The sequence below is a fragment of the Diadema antillarum genome, unplaced genomic scaffold (genome assembly GCF_040938485.1).
Source record: "Diadema antillarum isolate AM-2024a unplaced genomic scaffold, OU_Dant_1.0 seq00000998_RagTag, whole genome shotgun sequence".
NCBI lineage: Eukaryota > Metazoa > Echinodermata > Echinoidea > Diadematoida > Diadematidae > Diadema > Diadema antillarum.
Window position 1 is genome coordinate 669,843 of NW_027271836.1, and position 18,143 is coordinate 687,985.

Sequence of the window (18,143 nt, forward strand, 5' to 3'; positions counted from 1 at the left end):
TGATTATAGACATAGAGATGGAGAAAGGGGGAGGACGAGGATTGAGTGAGAGAGCAGATTGATAACAGACAGGCAGACAGACAGACATGTAAAGGGGGGAGAGGGGGAGTGAAAGAGTGAGAAAGAACCAAAAGTGACCGATTCCTACTCAGCAGGATAACCAGTCAACCAAACTATAAACTCTTCATGGGCACTTCTTATTTGAAACTTCAACTTGCATGACAATGACAAACTTTTTGACCTCCTGAAGTTGAGAGTGTCACTCAATCTGGGGGAAAATTCTTACAGTTCTTAAAGGTCTTAAAGCTCTATTGTACTTCCAGGTCATCCTGATTATGTAGTGAAAGCTGTATGACAAAGAGCAAAACTGTTAAACTTGTGATATCTTTAAAAAAAAAGACATTTCAGATATCAATATCTATAATTGGACTATCAGTAATGTAGCATCCTTAAAGACCAAGTAACGTGGGGGGGGGGGGGGGGGATATCATGCCATAGGAAGCTGGCCCGACTTAAATACATGTACTTGAAAATCCCTGTTATGAATTGTGTACTGTTTTATATGCAGCACACAAACAGTTGAACAATCTCCACTGGAGTTGAACATTACCGGCAAGCGTACACTAAAGTACGCTTCGTTGCACATATTTTCTGATGACCAACATATTACATTCTAGCTGGTCTGCACTACATAGTCCTGAATGTACCCTGGTGGGCAGTGAATAAACTTTGATTCAACCCAAACTTTGTCTTCCCATACCATCAGGGTCCCATTTCATAACAGATGTAAGGATAGCAAATCTTGCTGGAATGACAACTTCCAATAGCAACAGCCAATCAGGAAGCTGGATTCTTGTCGTTACCATGACAATTGACATTTCACCAAGAGTTGCTATCACATCAACTTTTTATGAATTTGGGCCAAGGCCTACAAGCATCACCACTAGTTTCACATTCTCGGCCACACTCATCATAACCTGAATGCAGACAAGACAAAGTGACCTCTGACCTTGGTTTCTTTCATCTTGGTGACTTCATCCTGAAGTCCTTTCATTTGTTTCTCAAAACGAGATTTAGTCTTGAGAATCTTGCTGTGTTCCTTCTGAGCCTTCAGCAAGCGGTCCTTCTCTTCTGACAACTTCTTTAGTTTGATCTCAAATTCCTTCCTGATTTTATCTGCTTTGTCCTTTGTTCTTGACTCAGCCATTGACCCTGGTGAACAAGGATAAGAAAGTGACCAAGGTAAAAAAATCTCATTCCACAATCTGTCTTAAGCCAAGCACACACTATACACTCACATCGGTTGCACAACTAGAGATGCGACCATAGTCATATGACCAGTCACACGACTCGACATCGCACACTATACGTATGATCAGACTACAGAGCTATGCCTACAACCGTTCTGATTTCAGTACATTATATTGTAGTTTGATGGACGGAAAGCCCACAACCACTTGTGAAAATCACCTCCAACAAAATTGTACACTATTCCGCTATTGCTCATAGCAATGTCAGTGTTATTTGATATATAGTTTGTGAACTATTAAGGATCAAAAGTGGGAAATATTTTTTTTTGTAACACATAGTACAAACTGTATGGCAACTCTTTTTAAACGAAATTACTTCGACATGTTTTTTCATGAGCTGAATTGTTAAACTTGTTAGACATTTTCTGGCATACTGTACAAACTACACGTACATGCACAGAACGCACTGTATACCACTTTAATATGGAGCATTCTAAATGTTGGTGTCCATTTATACAGAGTTTAGAGGGCTTCAGAGCCTGTGCCCGGTAACCCGTTGAATACAAGTCCAGAGTACACTCGGGCTAGAGTGTCTATGGGAAATGTGTGTTGTAGAAGCCAGTTCTTCATAGGTTAAAACAGAGTAGGAGTGCTTCAGAAGTGTTCCTGAAGTAATCATAATACCCAGGGTCTTACTCACCCAAGTTTTCCAGGACCTTATCTCGTTCACTCTCTGTCTCTCTGATCTTGTCATGAAGTGAGCAAAGTTTCTCTTCATACTGAGCCTTCATAGCATGGAGTCTCTTCTGGCTCAGTTCTAGCTCCTCTATCAGTCTCTGTTTGATGTTGATCTCACACGAAAGCTCCGCCAGGTTTTCTTGAAGCTGGGACGTCTCTGTATTAAAGGGAATCATCAGTATTCACGGTCAACAAGGACTTCTTGGATTGGATGTCCAAGCAATGGTATGGAGTACACGTTGCATGTTGGCATTTTTTTTTTTACATCAAATTTTTTCATAAAAGGCTCTTATTTACTGAAAGAGAAATGTTACCCCCTCTTTTTCTAAAGTTTGGGATTACAAAATAAATCAATGGAAAGTGGAATTTTAACAATTTTTCTGTAATACATTTGTAGAATAGTGTGATGAGGTCCAAAACTGTATGTCTTGGGGCCCCATTTTCATCGTTTTTAACTTACAATATCATATCTGGTCATTTCTAACCCTTTCACATACCTCACTTCCAACTCTCGAAACATTTGAAAGGATGATGCTACTGCTTTGAAACACAGTATTTGTCATGTATGGCATGTCTTACCAGTGCCTGCTCAATTCTAGCTTAATCTGATAATCCCTTCATTGTTGTCCCTATGGAGCACTACATCCTGTTTTTTGTCCCAATCACTACAGAGCACAGCTTGGTAAGATTAAGTGCTTAAATAGACCTTAAAGGTGATGGCTAGTAACTGATCAGTGGGAATCAGTGGAAATGCTGGGAGATGATTGTTCCAATCCTTATGGGATTCATTCAAGAGTTCATTGTATATCTATTGTTGTGTGAAAATGATTTGCTTCAGAACGGTCTCATATTCAAGTAATGTGCAGATTAATGCTCCGTCACTGACCAGGGACGCTAACCTGGAAGCATTAAACTGCACATTACTTGAATATGAGGCCATTCTGAAGCAAATCATTTTCACACAACAATAGATATAAAATGAACTCTTGAATGAATCTCATAAGGATTGGAACAATCATATCCCAGCATTTCCACTGATTCCCACTGATCAGTTACTAGCCTTCCCCTTTAAACTTCAGAGTCTCTCTTGTTAGTACCACACTTCTCCAAAGTGTGCACTTTCTTTCCAATATCTAAATAGGTTAGGAGAGTCCATTTGAATTGAATTCTAAGTACTAAAGTCTGCCTGTTCAGAATCTGCCATTAATTCAAGATCCATGTCTGGCGACATTTGGTGGGTTTTGTGAAGCTGTGTCACAAACTGAAACCAAAGAATTCAAGAACAAGCTCACCTTCCTCATCAGATTCTGAGTCACTGCTACTACTGGAGTCCTTGTCATCATCGTCTTCATCATCGGCATCGAGTTCCTCCTTCTCCTCATCTTCCTTTTCTTCCTTCCCTCCTTCCATCTCAGCATCCTGCACCGAGTCATGACTCTCATCAGTCACTTCTTCACAAGACTCTATGTCCTTCTCGCTGCCACTGGATGGATGATCAAATTACAAGAGTTTGATAGCAAAAGAAATAAGGTGCTACTTTTTAACATTTGAATTAAGTCTATTTATCAGATAGATTGATTATGAGATCATGTCCTTATCACCTCACATGTTTAATACACAACAAAGAATATTTCAAAAGTTATGATGAAATATCCTTCATTTTAATTTTGGCAGCTTTAATCTCAAATACCTGAGATAAAAATTCAAATGTCTAAAATTTATCTTTTCTTCATTGTTACATTATGGCAAATACATCACAGCATTTTCTTTTACTGTCACTACAGACCCAGTAGCCTGCCCAGAAAAAGATTGGCTTGATTGATCTGAAGTCTTCTAATTTGCTGCCCACATGGGTACATTCGAAAACCACAACTAGCGCAGGCCTGCTAGAATAGAGTTCCCCGTCAGTGAATATGTGCACAGAAGAGTACCATCATTAGTAGCAGAAGTGCACCTTTATTGGTAACAAAAGTGTACTGTAAAACGAGAAATGTTCACGTGCATTTTAATTTCGCAAATTTCGCAAGTGCCAACATTTGCGAAATTAAAATGCACACGAAAGTTCTTGCCTACACAATATGCATTGGATGCCAGTGGCAATCATGAAAAATTTCAAGCTGCGAGAAAGGCCATCAGCTCCAATTCGTGAAATTTTCATGACGCGAATATATCATGTTTTGCAGTACTCATATTGGTAACATTCAATTCCACTTGAGATTCTTTGTATGTACTTTGTATGTACTTTACACAGAGATCACTGATAAAGCGGTACACAACTTGTTACAGGCAGAAGATTCTCAAAAACTAAGTTGGACCAGCCTTCCCAAACCATGACATATCCTCGGCTACCGTATCTTAGAGATGATCTTCTTCTTCTTCTTCTTCCAGTCTGGTACAGTCCGCCTCTGGCGTATTATCGTACCTTGTGCTTGTCAAGTGCTGGGTGTACAGTGTGCAGGTAAAAATCCTCTACAGAAATTTCTATGTGCAGCTAAAAAAACAAGATGAGAGCTCATCGGAGCTTTACAAAAACAAACCAAGTCTGACTGATCTAGATGTGGCAACGTACCCATGAGAATGTCTCCTCTTCTCAACCTGTTTAATCTTCTCCTGATCGCTCTCCACCTGTTTCTTGGCATCAGCCAGGACGGAGGCCACTCTGGTGTCCTCATCACCATGGAACTCATTCTCAAATCTGGAGAGAGGGACAAAGAAACTGGGAGTCAATATCAAGAAACAAAAGCTGCATTCATGCAAAGGAAAAAATCTTTACTCATCCCAATGCAAAACTCATGTTTATTTGCTATCGTTCACACAAACTACTATTACATGGTACTGAAATGTAAAACACAGGTAGTTGTTTTTTTTTTCAATACTCATACATCTATTAAAAGTACCATTCACACACAACTGAATTAATGCTTTTTGAAACTCGAGTTGTGTAATACCATGTACAAACTGTTAATTCTTGTGTGTGGACACCAAAAAAAATCTGTAATTATCATGATCTGCATCGCAATGCAAAAATCCTGTTGCTTTTGTCAACAAAGGGCACTTTGTCAATCAGTAGCAATAAATACAATTTGACAGATTCATTACTTCGAAGAGAACACAAATTTTATTACATGCAAGTCTACTACATTGATATGTTCACATTCATGAAATTCTTTGGTCCAGATATATTTACATCGCATCTGATAGACAAATTGCCCTACATTGATGTATTAATGTCGATGTAGTGCAATTTGTCAATCAGTTAATACTAAGTATATTGATATGACTTCACATAATGTTAGAGCAGAATCTAATGAGGTAAAGACTTGATGTTGGACTCCAAAGAGAATTCAAGGATAAGAGTTTGATGAGTTGAATACAAAGTCGTCGTAAAATCAAATACGGACTTTGTCAATCAGTAGCAATTAAAACAATTTGATGGATTCATTAATTTGAAGAGCTCTCAACATACAATGACTTCACATAATGTCCAGTGGGATCCAGTGAGGTAAAGGCTTGATGTCTGAGTTTAAATTGGGAAATCACGTTTGAGAGTTTTAGATAACAGGGAGATTCAACCTAAAATCTACTACATACTAGACTGTTGTTCCATACTCACATGGGTGCATTGAAGATGACTGAGCTTGGTCTGAGGGGGACATGGGATGGACTGTGGGTATGTCTTGGGGTGACTCTGACCGGTGAGTCCACTGCCTTCCTTCGTAGGGCTGAATTCATCGACTCACTCTCTACCAGCTTGGCTCTGGGATAAGAAGGAAAGGAGATATCTCATTTAATCTCATGGACTCCATTGGAGATCACAGGAAACTAAAGTGACACATCAACCAATTAAAATTTGTATCAACACAACTACCCCCACGGACAATGACTCCAGAGCTACGGTGTACATACGTACCGGTTAGTGATTGCCTCAGTGTAAAAATTAGGGTTTGGGTTAGATTAACAGTTAGACTTTGGATTAGGTTTAGGATTGGGTTCAGGATTAGGATTAGGGTTAGGGTCAGGGAAGGGTCTGGGGTAATTGTCCAGGGGTTAACTGTATTGGAACCCAATTAACATTGTTAACTTGTATAGCAATGTCTTCTATAAAATGATGTAGTGTATTCCTGTGATCTGATTGGTCGATTGTGAACATCATCCTCTCAGTGATTACATGCACATTTTCTTTGAGTGTAATGAAGGCAAACAGAGACAGTCAAAGGGCAGCAGTGAGCTGGGTGTTAAAGGGATGGTATAGTATTTGTGGAGATGAGAATTGCCCTTTAACTTTTCGCGATACTACCAAGAAACCACTTCCAAAGTAGTAGAGACCATGCCATTGTAATAGAAATTCAACGTTTATTTGATAAAAGTCGGTTTTCAAATGGCTGAGACGTCCAAAATAAAGTAAAAACAAAGCAATCCTAATAAAAGGTGGGTCCCACCATTTATTAGGATTACTTTGTTTTGGGTATCTCAGCCATTTCAAAACCAATTTTCATCAAAAAAAAAGTTGAATTCCTCTTGGAATTACTTGCTCATTCATATTTCACAAGAAGTTTCTCATCATCTCACCCAAAAATGTAATAGAAACCTGAAGTTAGGTCTCAACCAAACCTATACGATCCCTCTAAAGAGTTTAGATGAAGTAGTCCTACCTGAGATCTTCTATCTCTTTGATGTATCCTGTCATCATGGTGGTCGTCTCATCCATCTCACCATCAGTGTGTCCTGTCAGGTCAAAGGTCATAAAACAGTTTACAGTAGATCTCACTTATCTTTCTATGGTACCCATACATAAATGTTCTCAGATGAGCAGTTGTAGTGTGTGATGTCTGGTTTAACATGACACATTCTTCATAAATATGTTTTGGCAAATACATGAATGAATTCAATTGAATTGCATGAATGGTTTTGAATTGAATGAATGGTTTATTGATCACGAAACTTCGCAGCCAAATGGCTGAATTGCATCTGATTTACATCGATAAAAATACAGTGAGACAAAATAACTTACATATACAAAACACGAACGAAATACAATCATTATGACAACAACAACAAATCATCAGTACATCAGTTGTGGCAATACATTCAGTATATAAAAATATAGGTTTTTAAAAGCAGGAATACCTCAGTTGAATTCTTTCGTATTGTGAGACTTTATACTTGATTTTCTGTGCTCACAGAAACCAAATGATGCACTATAACTTTTCAAAGACTTGAGCTTAACCAATTCAACACACGGTGCCATGATGACAATAATAGTACTGAATGAAATCTGGTAAAAATGTCGGCCTTAAGAGAAAAAGACAAATATGTAAAGATAAATCTGTCTCTAAAGATTACTGTTACAATCAAACAAAAGTCAGAGATAATCAAACTTAAGTCAGATGTTAGCCAATCACAAAAGCGTATTCAGAGACTTATAATTGATATTCTAACTTGTGTTTGATATCAGCTGGACTAATGCTCTGATTACTGTAAAACACGATATTATTAACGGCATGAAAATTTCGCGAATTGGAGCCGACGGCCTTTATCGCTGCATGAAATTTTCGCAGATTGCTGCTGGCATCCAATGCATATTGTGTACGTAGGCAAGAACGTTCGCGTGCATTTTAATTTTGAGAATGTTGGCGCTGGCAAAGTTCACGAAATGTGACCCTGCACCTCAAAACAAACAAAAAGTCGCCAGACATGGATTTTTAGTTAAGAGTAGATTCTGAAAGAGCAGACTTTAAGCTTTAAAATGATGTATAACTCAATTCAAATGGACCCTCCTAACCTATCTAAGTATTGGTAAGAAAGGACACACTCTGGAAAGTGTGAACTGAGAAAACAGGCTCTGAAGTACAGGGTGTATTCAAGCACTTAATCTTTACCAAGCTATACTGGCTGTGGGATGAATGGAACAAAGAAACAGGATGTTGACCACTGGAGCAACAACAATGAAGGGGTTATCAGATTAAGCTGAAATTAAGCATGCTTCATTAGCACATTCTGTACATGACAAATGCCAACTTTCAATGCAGTAGCATTATTGTCTCTAAAGTTATTGGAGTCGAAAGTGAAGTGTATGGCTAGGGTTTTTGAGAAATGGGAAGAGGGTTCTATGAGAAACAACTAATCACACTATTCCACCAAAAAGTGTTCGAGAAAAACTGCTGAAAACACAAGTTCCTGTTTTTTTTAATGATCCCAAACTTTAATATGATATGGAAAAAGACTTGCTCTTTCAGAAAATATGAAAAGCTAAAAATTGGCACGGTTGACTCATTTCACTTATTTTCAGTCCTCACACAAAATCACTGTGTGCGACTTTTTGTTTGTTTTGAGATGCACGGTCACAAATTACAATGAATGTGAATATTCCTCTTTTTACAGAACAAAGTAGCTCTCACCTGGAGAAGCCGACATGCCAAACCTGGCCTGTTCAGCCACCAGTAAAGCAATCCTAGCCGTCAGTCCATCAATAGTCTCCTGTAAAGCCTTGATCCTTTCTCTCAGGTTTGTGTTCTCTACTTGAAGCATGGTGTTCTCATGGAAGAGGTCATTGATCTCCTCCACTCCATCAGAGTTCATTGACCTCTTACCCTGTACCATCACACATTAGTAGAGTGACAAAACAGATAAACATCAAACATAATTCTTCCTTTTTGCATTTGTGGTGGAGAGAGTGTGGTTGCAGTGATTTTGACAAAACACATACACATGAATTAAAGAAGGAAGGAAATCCTTTCCTTTTACATTTTTTTTTTTTTTTTTTTTTTTTTTTTTTGGGGGGGGGAGGTAGTGCAGTTGTAGGTGTTTTCTTTTCCTGCTATCCCCTATGAATACTGGGGGCTTGATACGTATCTTCCAACGTCATTATGTCACTGCCATGAACTGTCTTCAAATGAAGTCAGACTGAGCCATGTCAACAACCTCAGGCTGAGTATTTCAATAATCACAAGGATTTAAAGCTAATAATAGTGGTCAACATGGCATTATGTTCATAGCTGCACATAAGTATTAAAGATGTAGGAATACTTTTAAAAAGTCACTGTAAATACATCACACCAGACCTGTCAAATAGTACGACTATACACCCGATGGAGGATAGTAAGCAAATAATCAACGTTGGTGAAGGTGATGGGACAAACTATCACTTCCGAGGCGACCTGGATGTAGCTATCTTTCCGCAGCGCAGCTGAGGAAAGATAGCGTACACATTCAGATCGCCGAGGAAGTGATAGTTTGTCTCATTGCCTGAAACTAAAAGTTGATTATTTGCTTTATATTCCACATCTACGGTCCTAGAAATTCCCATTTTATTCCACATCTGAAACAGTTTTAGCTGTCTTTAGGTATCCTTAGTATGGCTTAGCCTTGGCTATAGCCTCGGCTACGTGTGCGCGTAGATGACAAAACAATGAATTTGCTGCGCGCCGGCACCGAAGTGAAAGTGCGTTGCACTGTGTACTGTCAAGTGACCTAGGTCATATGATAGTCCACAGTGCAACGCACTTTTATTTCACACGTACTCATCTTGTGTTAGGACTGTGTAGACTGTGTGGAGATCAGCGAAACAAAAGGGACTATCAACATAGAGTGTAACAAACTTTTCTTCTCAGGTGATGTGATGGGCAAAACTACGCTTCATCACGTGATCAGCTCTGGACCAATCCTATTGCAACATTCTTAGTATGTGGAATATAATACTTATTAACCCGTTGAGGACAAGTCCCGAGTATACTCAAGTTGGGCAAGTGTCTATGGGAAATGCGTGTTGTAGCAAAATCAGTCCGTTCTCAACAGCGTAAGAAGAAAAACTGACCTGTTTGTAGTCGTTGAGTTCATCTTGCAGCCTCTTGATCTCAGCTCTGAGGACAGCCAGCTGACGACTGGTCTTATCCTGGTTGGCTACCACAACATTCTTGATATTCCTGGCTCTGTTAGCATAGCGCAGGGTGTTGAGAGTCTCCATAAAGTCTGGGTCTGAGGGACTCACGCAGGCTATCATTAGAGTTCGGCTGAAGAAAACAAATATCAGAGACAACATGTTAACTATCACTGATATCACTTAAACATTGATTGCATCTAATTATTGATAGCATTGACAGAATATCATCAATGAAAACATCTCACCATTGATAGAAAATAAAACCAGTGATGGAATATTACCATTGGTGAAATAATTGATGGATTATCATTGATAGCATCTTACATGCACCGCTGATAATATACAGCATGTTACCATTGACAGAATGTTACCATTCATACCATATTACTATTGATAGAATATTACCAGTAATAGCATCTTACCATTGATGTAATATTACCAGTAATAGCATTTTACCATTGATGTTATATTACCAGTAATAGCATCTTACCATTGATGTAATATTACCAGTAATAGCATCTTACCACTGATGTTATATTACCAATGATAGCATCTTACCATTGACAGAAAATTACCACTGATGGAATATTACCACTGGTAGAATTATTGATGGAATATTACCACTGATAGTATCATATCATTGAGAGCATTTTAGCATTGTTGAAACATTACCATTGATAGCATACAGTATTACCAGTTACAGTTGAACCTCTTTTATCCAGCCTCCCTTTATCCGGATCTCTCTATTATACGGATACAATCTCGCCGTGATTTTTTTTTTAATGATTACGGGAGGAAAGGGGGATTCCCAACTCCTTGAGAACTCCTACACAAACACACATGAATTACATATACTTGATACATTTCTTAATAATTATTTAGGTAAATCATCCCAAGAATTTATAAAAGAAAATGATTTCATTCTTGCAAACACGAGCCTCTATTTTGGGGTCTGTTACTGAGTGTAACAATGAAGAGGTTGCAGTATACACATTACTACATGTGGTACTACAATGGGCTACATCAGTACATGTGTATGTATATGTACATGTATAAAGCATTGAGTCTCCCGTATCCGGCCAAATCCTTTATCCGGATGAGCCCCGGTCCCGACTTGTCCGGATACGAGAGGTTCAACTGTATAGGACATTACCACTGATAGCATATTGCCACTGATAAGATGTTACCAATGATAACATCTTACCATTGATAGAACATTACCAATGAGAACACCTTACCAATGCTACTCATACAGCAAAGTTTTATGTCAGTACTGATATACTGCCAAGAACCTCAATCCCACACCTGTCACCATTCATAACATCTTACTATTAAATCATAGCATCTTCCCATTGATAATCATACAGCAAAGTTTTATGTCAAACTGCCAAAATCCCACACCCATCACCATTCATAACATCTTACTATCAAATCATAGCGTTTACCATTGACAATCACACAACAAAGTTTTATATCAAGAATCCTAATCCCACTCCTCCTCACCTGTTCCCACCCAGTGAATCTTGAAGGAGACGAGTCAGTTTAGAATCTCGGTATGGAACGTGAGAAGATTTCTTGGCTGGGTCTCCTAAAGCACTGATCACGTTCCCCAAGGCAAGCTGTGTGAGAGAGAGAATCAAGTGTACAACTAACAACTATACAACCTTAAGACCATAAGACCCAGTCTTAAGACCAGCCAATGCACACTATACGACCTAAACTTACAAGTAGGCTTACGACTGTTTTGTCTTCAGTACATTTTACCATTGAGAATTAAAGCACAACTGGAAACTGACAAGACTGATGGTGTCAAACTTCTGGTCTTAAAGGGATCGTATAGTTTTGGCTGAGACCTAATTTTGGGTTTCTAAAATTTTTTTGGTGAGATAATGAGAAACCTCTTTAATGATGAAATATGAAAGAGCATGTAATTCCATGAGGAATTCAATGTTTATTTAATGAAAATTGGTTTTGAAATGGCTGAGATATCCAAAACAGGGTGATTCTAGTAAAGTGTGGGACACACACTTCATTATTAAAGATCGCTTTGTTTTACTTTGTTTTTCAATGTTTCAGTTATTCCAAACCCGATTTTCATCAAATGAACTCTGAATTCCTCTTAAAATGGTATGCTCTGTACTATTTCGTAAGTGTTTTCTTGGTATCTCGCAAAAAGTTAAAAGCCCTATTTTCATCTCCACCAATACTGCACTATCCCTTTAACGTCCTACAGCCGATCAGATCGTATAGCGTGCAGCGGGCTCCAGAATGATTGCCACTAGGCTAAAAATAGAATGTGAAAGTCACATTAAAGCTTTTATGACATGTGGACACTCAAATTCTATCAAGCAAAAGATGCATGAAGTTAAAAACATATTACGTGAATTTATCAAATCTACAATGCTCTGAGAATAAATAACTTTTCATTGTGTATCTAGTCATTGTCTTCTTCTTTATTTACGGCAGTGTGCCAGGTTGATACCATTTCCTAACTACTGCTGGTCACCTGTGGCAAACCACATGGGGTCTCAGCATTAATTTACCTGTTTTCTGGCATAGACGTGTTGGTGTGTATCTAGTGATATAGCAGGATAATTATGGAGGTTTACCATAACCCAGTATTCCATCCATTACTCAATCCCTAACATGTTGTGTAGAGCTCTACAGCTTACCCCTGTGACCTAGTCTACTTACCAGCCCACAGTTTATTGAGATGCCTTCCATCACAAACTCCTACAGTTTACCCCTGGGACCTATACCATAGTCTACTTACCAGCCCACAGTTTATTGAGATGCCCTCCTTGGCCCTGTCTCCGGTTGCTCCCGTTCTCTTCAATCTCTCTGAACCAGCGAGATCCACAAAGTGGAATTTAGCCGTCAGCGTTTCAAACTCATGCATGACTTCTCCGTCCGTCGCCTTCTCTACCACTTTCTCCTCCCCCTCAGCATCGTTGGACTGAAAGAATCAAACACATCACTCAGAATGAGGTACTACCATGGAGTCATTAGACATGACTCAATATTGCGCACTGCATGAATATAAGGCACACCATGATAGTGACAATGATAATACAACGCATCTATATTGCAACATCTATCTGATAAAACTATTACAAGGCACATTATGAAGTGCGAGGATATTAGAGAGAAAAAAATGTAATAAACTGTAGACAATTACAAACTTGTGTCCGTTACATATTGCATGCTTTTGTGGAAAGGATTGCTTTCAGGTTAGCTTTTAAAAAAATCCAATATTTGAAAACTAGATACTGTACAAGTTGAAATTTTCACGTACAGATATTTTGGCGAATTGCTACTTGAAGTCATTTTCATGTGTTGTTAATTTCGCGGTTGCGAGGCTCTAACTAAACTTCGTTATTTGGACATTATTATTTTCGCGGTTCAAAGGCGATTCGCGAAAATCGCGAAAATAAAACCACCGCGAAAATTTCAGCTCGTACAGTACTAGATATCAACAGGAAACTAATTCCACAAACATGGTGCAACAGCTTGGAAGACTCAGTCTGTAAATGAAGCATGACAAAGCCAATCAAAATCAATGGTGAGTTCATACTTTGCAGCTACAAAAATTGTAGATAACTATGTAGAGAACATGATCACAACTTGTGTTTGAACTTGATTTATTTAAGAGTTTAGTCCAGACCACTGTCACGTAATGAAATACAAATTATCAAGGCCTCCTGAGGCAGAGCTCGGACTATTCCCAAGTCTACCATGACACCACAGGGGGTACTGTTTAGAAGCTGTTACCATGGTAATTAATCTCTGCTGCTTGATGTGTAGAGTAAATATTGCATGTGAACGGGAGCTTTGAGAGTTCATCTTGGTGCTAGCTGTGGTTCTTGACAAGGCCCCAGCCTGTAGAGCCTGGAGGGTCTGATGGAAGGAAGACAAGACAAGGAATTGTTATGTCAGGCAAGTCTTTTATAAAGATATTTGCATACATACATTAACAGCTTAAAGGGGAATTCTCCTCACATAAATATACTGATTGAGTAAAGATAAGAATATCAGAATTATATAACCAGTAATGACGGCACCAATGCTTTAGAAATTCTTAACTTTTGAAGAGATTGTCCAATTTTCCTCAAAATTTAGGACAATTTTCCTCAAAATTTATTGTGTTCTATAAATACAGCTGTATTCACTCAATACACTTTTATTTGGGTTTCTTTCCCCTTAAATGAAGGCACATTCATCTCTACTACAAATACATAACCCATTTAGAAAGTCATTTTACGTTATATTACATGACACTATTTAACAATTAGTCTGTTATCATACAAACTGTACTTGTGATATGATTTCTGACGAGTCTAAATCATATGAAATCACATTCTCTCTGAATCAGACTGGCATGATATCATTTTCTATGATACATATGTAACTGACATTATTATTTATGTCCACTTTGTTCATGCCAAACACACAATGCATTGGGCTAGGGTTACAGAAGCTGCGTATCACATTAACCCATTGAGGACAAGTCCCAAGAATATTTGGGCAGGTGTCTATGGGAAAAACATGTTATAGCAAAATGAGTCCATCCTCAATGGGTTAGACTATTAAACAGCAGCCTGACCGCTAGACAAGTCATATCATGGGGTGCGTTCGAGCACTCTCCTAAAGCGAACTGTACCGTACCGTACCCATGCCAGAGGAGCGTTCGAACGCTCCTAAAGAGTACCGTACCGTACTGTACCGAGCCAAAAGTGGACCACTTCCCGATGTGCTCCAAAAGCGTACCAAAGCGTACCAAAAGTTCGTTGTAAAGCATGCGCGTATCAAGCGCATACGTCACAATGCAAAAACATCATTCTCTTTGTTCGAGACAGCTGTAAGTAGTTCAACCGAGAGGTGAATGACATTCTTGCTGTAAACAAGCATGACCTTTTCTAAAAATAACTCGTGAGGTACGCTTTCTCCACAGAGCGCTCAAACGCACCAAAATTGGCATGGTACGGCACGGTACGCTTTAGTTCAGTTCGCTTTGGTTCGCTTTAGAGCGCTCGAACGCACCCATGGTATCCACCCCTATCTCTCTCCCTCTCTCTCTCTCTCCCTCTCTCTCTCTCTCTCTCTCTCTCTGACCACGCCCTCTTCTTACCTCTTGCTCTGATGTCACAGTCCTCGTTGTCACGCCAACAACATAGATCCCTCCCACTGCATCTTCATGAATCTTGATGTGAGATTTCTTGCTCTGTGATTGGAGGAAGTAAGATGAGAGTTACTTAATAGTCAGCAGTCTGCTGTTTGAAATATTCTGGTTGACTACCACAGGATATTGCATACATTTTATGATGTTGGTTTATAGCTGGCCATTTGTCAAATCATTACACAAGACTGCCATTAAAAGGTAATCAACATTATACTGAGATACACAACCACTGTAGTGTACGAGTATGAAATGACTGCTTATTCTTATAAAATTTCATCACATTTGTTTAATCAACTTCTTGCACAAGAAACCTTAGAAACTGTCATAAAGTCAAATCATAATCAGCAGCTTTTATAGGAAGAAGACAGTGATTTGTCATTCACTGGCAGACATCCTGTTTTTGTAGTATAAACTACACAAAGTGAAATATCAAAATTCTGTGCATATTTTTGTTTCACTATAGATCATCATAAATTCCTCATTACAAGAGTCAGAATGATTGTATTTTTGTTTTTATAGAAGCCCTAAGAGCATACAGTCAAACCTGTCTATAACGGCCACCCAAGGGAAACAGAAAAAGTGACTGTTATAGACAGGTGGCCGCTATAGACAGGTAATCCAACTTTGTGTGCATTGCTTACAAGCACATGTATCATCGTTGTATCCTTGACATGCATGTGTGTACGTATGCACACACCGTGTGTTTCATGCATTTAACCATGCCGGTGTATATGAAATTGTTGCACAGCAGTATGTGTAATTTGTCATGAAGAAAGCTTTACACTAGTGCATTGTTATGACTACATGAGGGATGAATGCAGCGGTGGCAATCACTGAACGTTGCCCGCACGGCTACAAAGCAGAAAAGCACACTGACTTATCGGCTCGGCTACGGCTCCATTGGATTTTTGGCCACTATAGACAGGTTAAAATCTACAGCGGGAAACAAAATTTGTGGCCGCTGGCCGCGTTAGACAGGTGATCGCTATACACAGGGTCTTTAACATGGGTTTTCTCTCGGGGGGATTTTTCAGTGGCTGCTATAGACAGGTGGTCGCTATAGACAGGTGGCCGCTAAGGCAGGTTTGACTGTATACTGCAATGATTTGACACACATTCTGTTTCACACAAACTATATACATTCACAGAAATCAGCAATCCCCCTGACTTACCCGACTGGACTCCAGGTCCCTAGCTGTGTCAAACAGGTCCAGGATCTCCTCATTGTACAGCTGCAGTTAGAGGGAGAGATGGGATTGAGGTAGGTTGAGGGAGGGATGGGATTGAAATAGGTTAGAAAAGGGAACATTAAAGCAAAATCAGGCATGGTCAGGTTCAATCATGATTTGACTTCTTCATGAAATAACTACACATGTAGGAAGTTTCAAGACTTTGGAATGAATCATATCAGATGTAATTTCTTTGAAATTACCCTGACCATCAAGGTGGTCCACAACTTGAGATTTGAACATAATTTATAGCAAGCTCAGAATTTGAAAATATTGCAGAAATTGTATTGTACATTGAGCGCACATCAGGTACACATAGTAAGCAATAATAATAATAATAATAATAAAGGACATTTATGTATATTGCGCAGCTACTATAATAATATACTCTACTGCGCATTACAAAATGACATGCATACAGGAAATTCAAACAGAAAATACATTACTTCAAGAGATTACTTTTTAACCTGGCCTTAAATATTTCATAGCCTATCTCTCTGTGTGCTGCTTACATTCAATGTTCTCTCTCATGTTTTGCACACAGGTATTTAAGTACCAGGTAGTTTGATGTTTCTTGTGTTTTGCACATGTTTTTCACATGAACCTTGAATGCAGTTTGTTTTGAGCTTGTTGCAAATTCTTGACGATGTTGCACAAAATGTTGCTGGCTTTTGAGGATGTTGCACAAGAGTTGAGGATGTTACAGTGACATGCTGAAACCCCTTGTAGACCACCCTGATAGTCACAGACAAGGAAGACCTCTGAACTACAATTGTACACGGATGCCATTAAACAAGATATTGGGCATGTGTGAATGTGCAGATACTGATGACGGACAGAAACATTTAACCTGTTGCTTCCGCAATTCTCTGAGTGCCTTTAATGCCCTCAAACGAGATTCTTTTTGCCCGTCGACAAAGGGGCAGACAGGTTGGTAATCCAGCTGTGTGAAGGCAGTCAAGCGGTACATTGTATCCCCCTTTCCACGGTCAACTATATGTGCCAGTGAACAATGGAAATATCGATCGGGTGCGAGGTATGAAAAGAGCGTGCGCTGATGAGCTCACAGAATCTTTTGTTCTACACAAAACCAGGTACCTGAATGAGGTGACTGGGGTCAGCGAACCCAAATTTCTAACTGATCTCAGCCTTGATCGCTATGTACGTGTTCGTACGAGTTTACAGTAGAACAAGCAAAAAATTAAATCAGGAAAAGGTACATAAATCTCTTAAACACGCAATTCCCAAACAGAAAGAGAACAAATGCTGATAGAATAAACTCTGATCTTTTTATCAAACCCACTTTTCTGGGCATTAAAACACAAAGAAACATAAAAATTTGGCCACTAAAGCAGGCACTCTTGTCTTCATTTTGGGAACCTGGTAAACCAGGTTCCCGTATATCAGTTGCTCCCACGGGAACCTGGTTTACCAGATTCCCGTAAGGAACGGGTTAACATGGCACTGTGACTTCGACCTCGGATGCATCCATCTCAGTGGCGGATCCAGAGGGGGGCACACTGAGTGCGCGCCCCATCTTTTTCAGGGGGTCAAAACAAAGAAATAAAAAGAAACTAGAAATGTCGCTACGGCGACTGATGCCTCCGCCATAATGCATGATTCTCCCAATAGGCGTATAGTACAATGTCTTCACAATGTGTGATCCATGACAGTTTCCTTGAACTGGGTTTGCTATAATTGTCGAAGAGTGCAGGTACACATATTTGGGGAATTAAGAATTTTTACTTGAATTTTGACGGACCCTTTTATAAGTATATGCATTGAGTAATTTCCAAGGTATGAAGAAAGAGTGTAATTACAGTACAAAAGAGATTTTTTTTTTTTTTTTTTTTTTTGGGGGGGGGGGC

The 18,143-nt window shown here is 39.1% G+C and overlaps 1 protein-coding gene across 1 annotated transcript in view; it reads right to left on the reverse strand.

Annotated features, from left to right (window-relative positions):
- Nucleotides 1-18,143, reverse strand: part of LOC139742356 (kinesin-like protein KIF21A) — an 82,438-nt gene that overhangs the window by 43,174 nt on the left and 21,121 nt on the right. The window contains exons 4-16 of the mRNA XM_071652935.1: nucleotides 16,219-16,278; nucleotides 14,996-15,088; nucleotides 13,639-13,764; nucleotides 12,641-12,823; nucleotides 11,371-11,486; nucleotides 9,802-9,997; nucleotides 8,387-8,579; nucleotides 6,641-6,713; nucleotides 5,602-5,745; nucleotides 4,558-4,683; nucleotides 3,281-3,471; nucleotides 1,951-2,145; nucleotides 1,010-1,212 (exon numbers count right to left, since the gene is read on the reverse strand). Of these exons, the coding sequence (XP_071509036.1) occupies nucleotides 1,010-1,212; nucleotides 1,951-2,145; nucleotides 3,281-3,471; nucleotides 4,558-4,683; nucleotides 5,602-5,745; nucleotides 6,641-6,713; nucleotides 8,387-8,579; nucleotides 9,802-9,997; nucleotides 11,371-11,486; nucleotides 12,641-12,823; nucleotides 13,639-13,764; nucleotides 14,996-15,088; nucleotides 16,219-16,278 (1,899 nt within the window). The remainder of the gene's footprint in view (nucleotides 1-1,009; nucleotides 1,213-1,950; nucleotides 2,146-3,280; nucleotides 3,472-4,557; nucleotides 4,684-5,601; nucleotides 5,746-6,640; nucleotides 6,714-8,386; nucleotides 8,580-9,801; nucleotides 9,998-11,370; nucleotides 11,487-12,640; nucleotides 12,824-13,638; nucleotides 13,765-14,995; nucleotides 15,089-16,218; nucleotides 16,279-18,143) is intronic.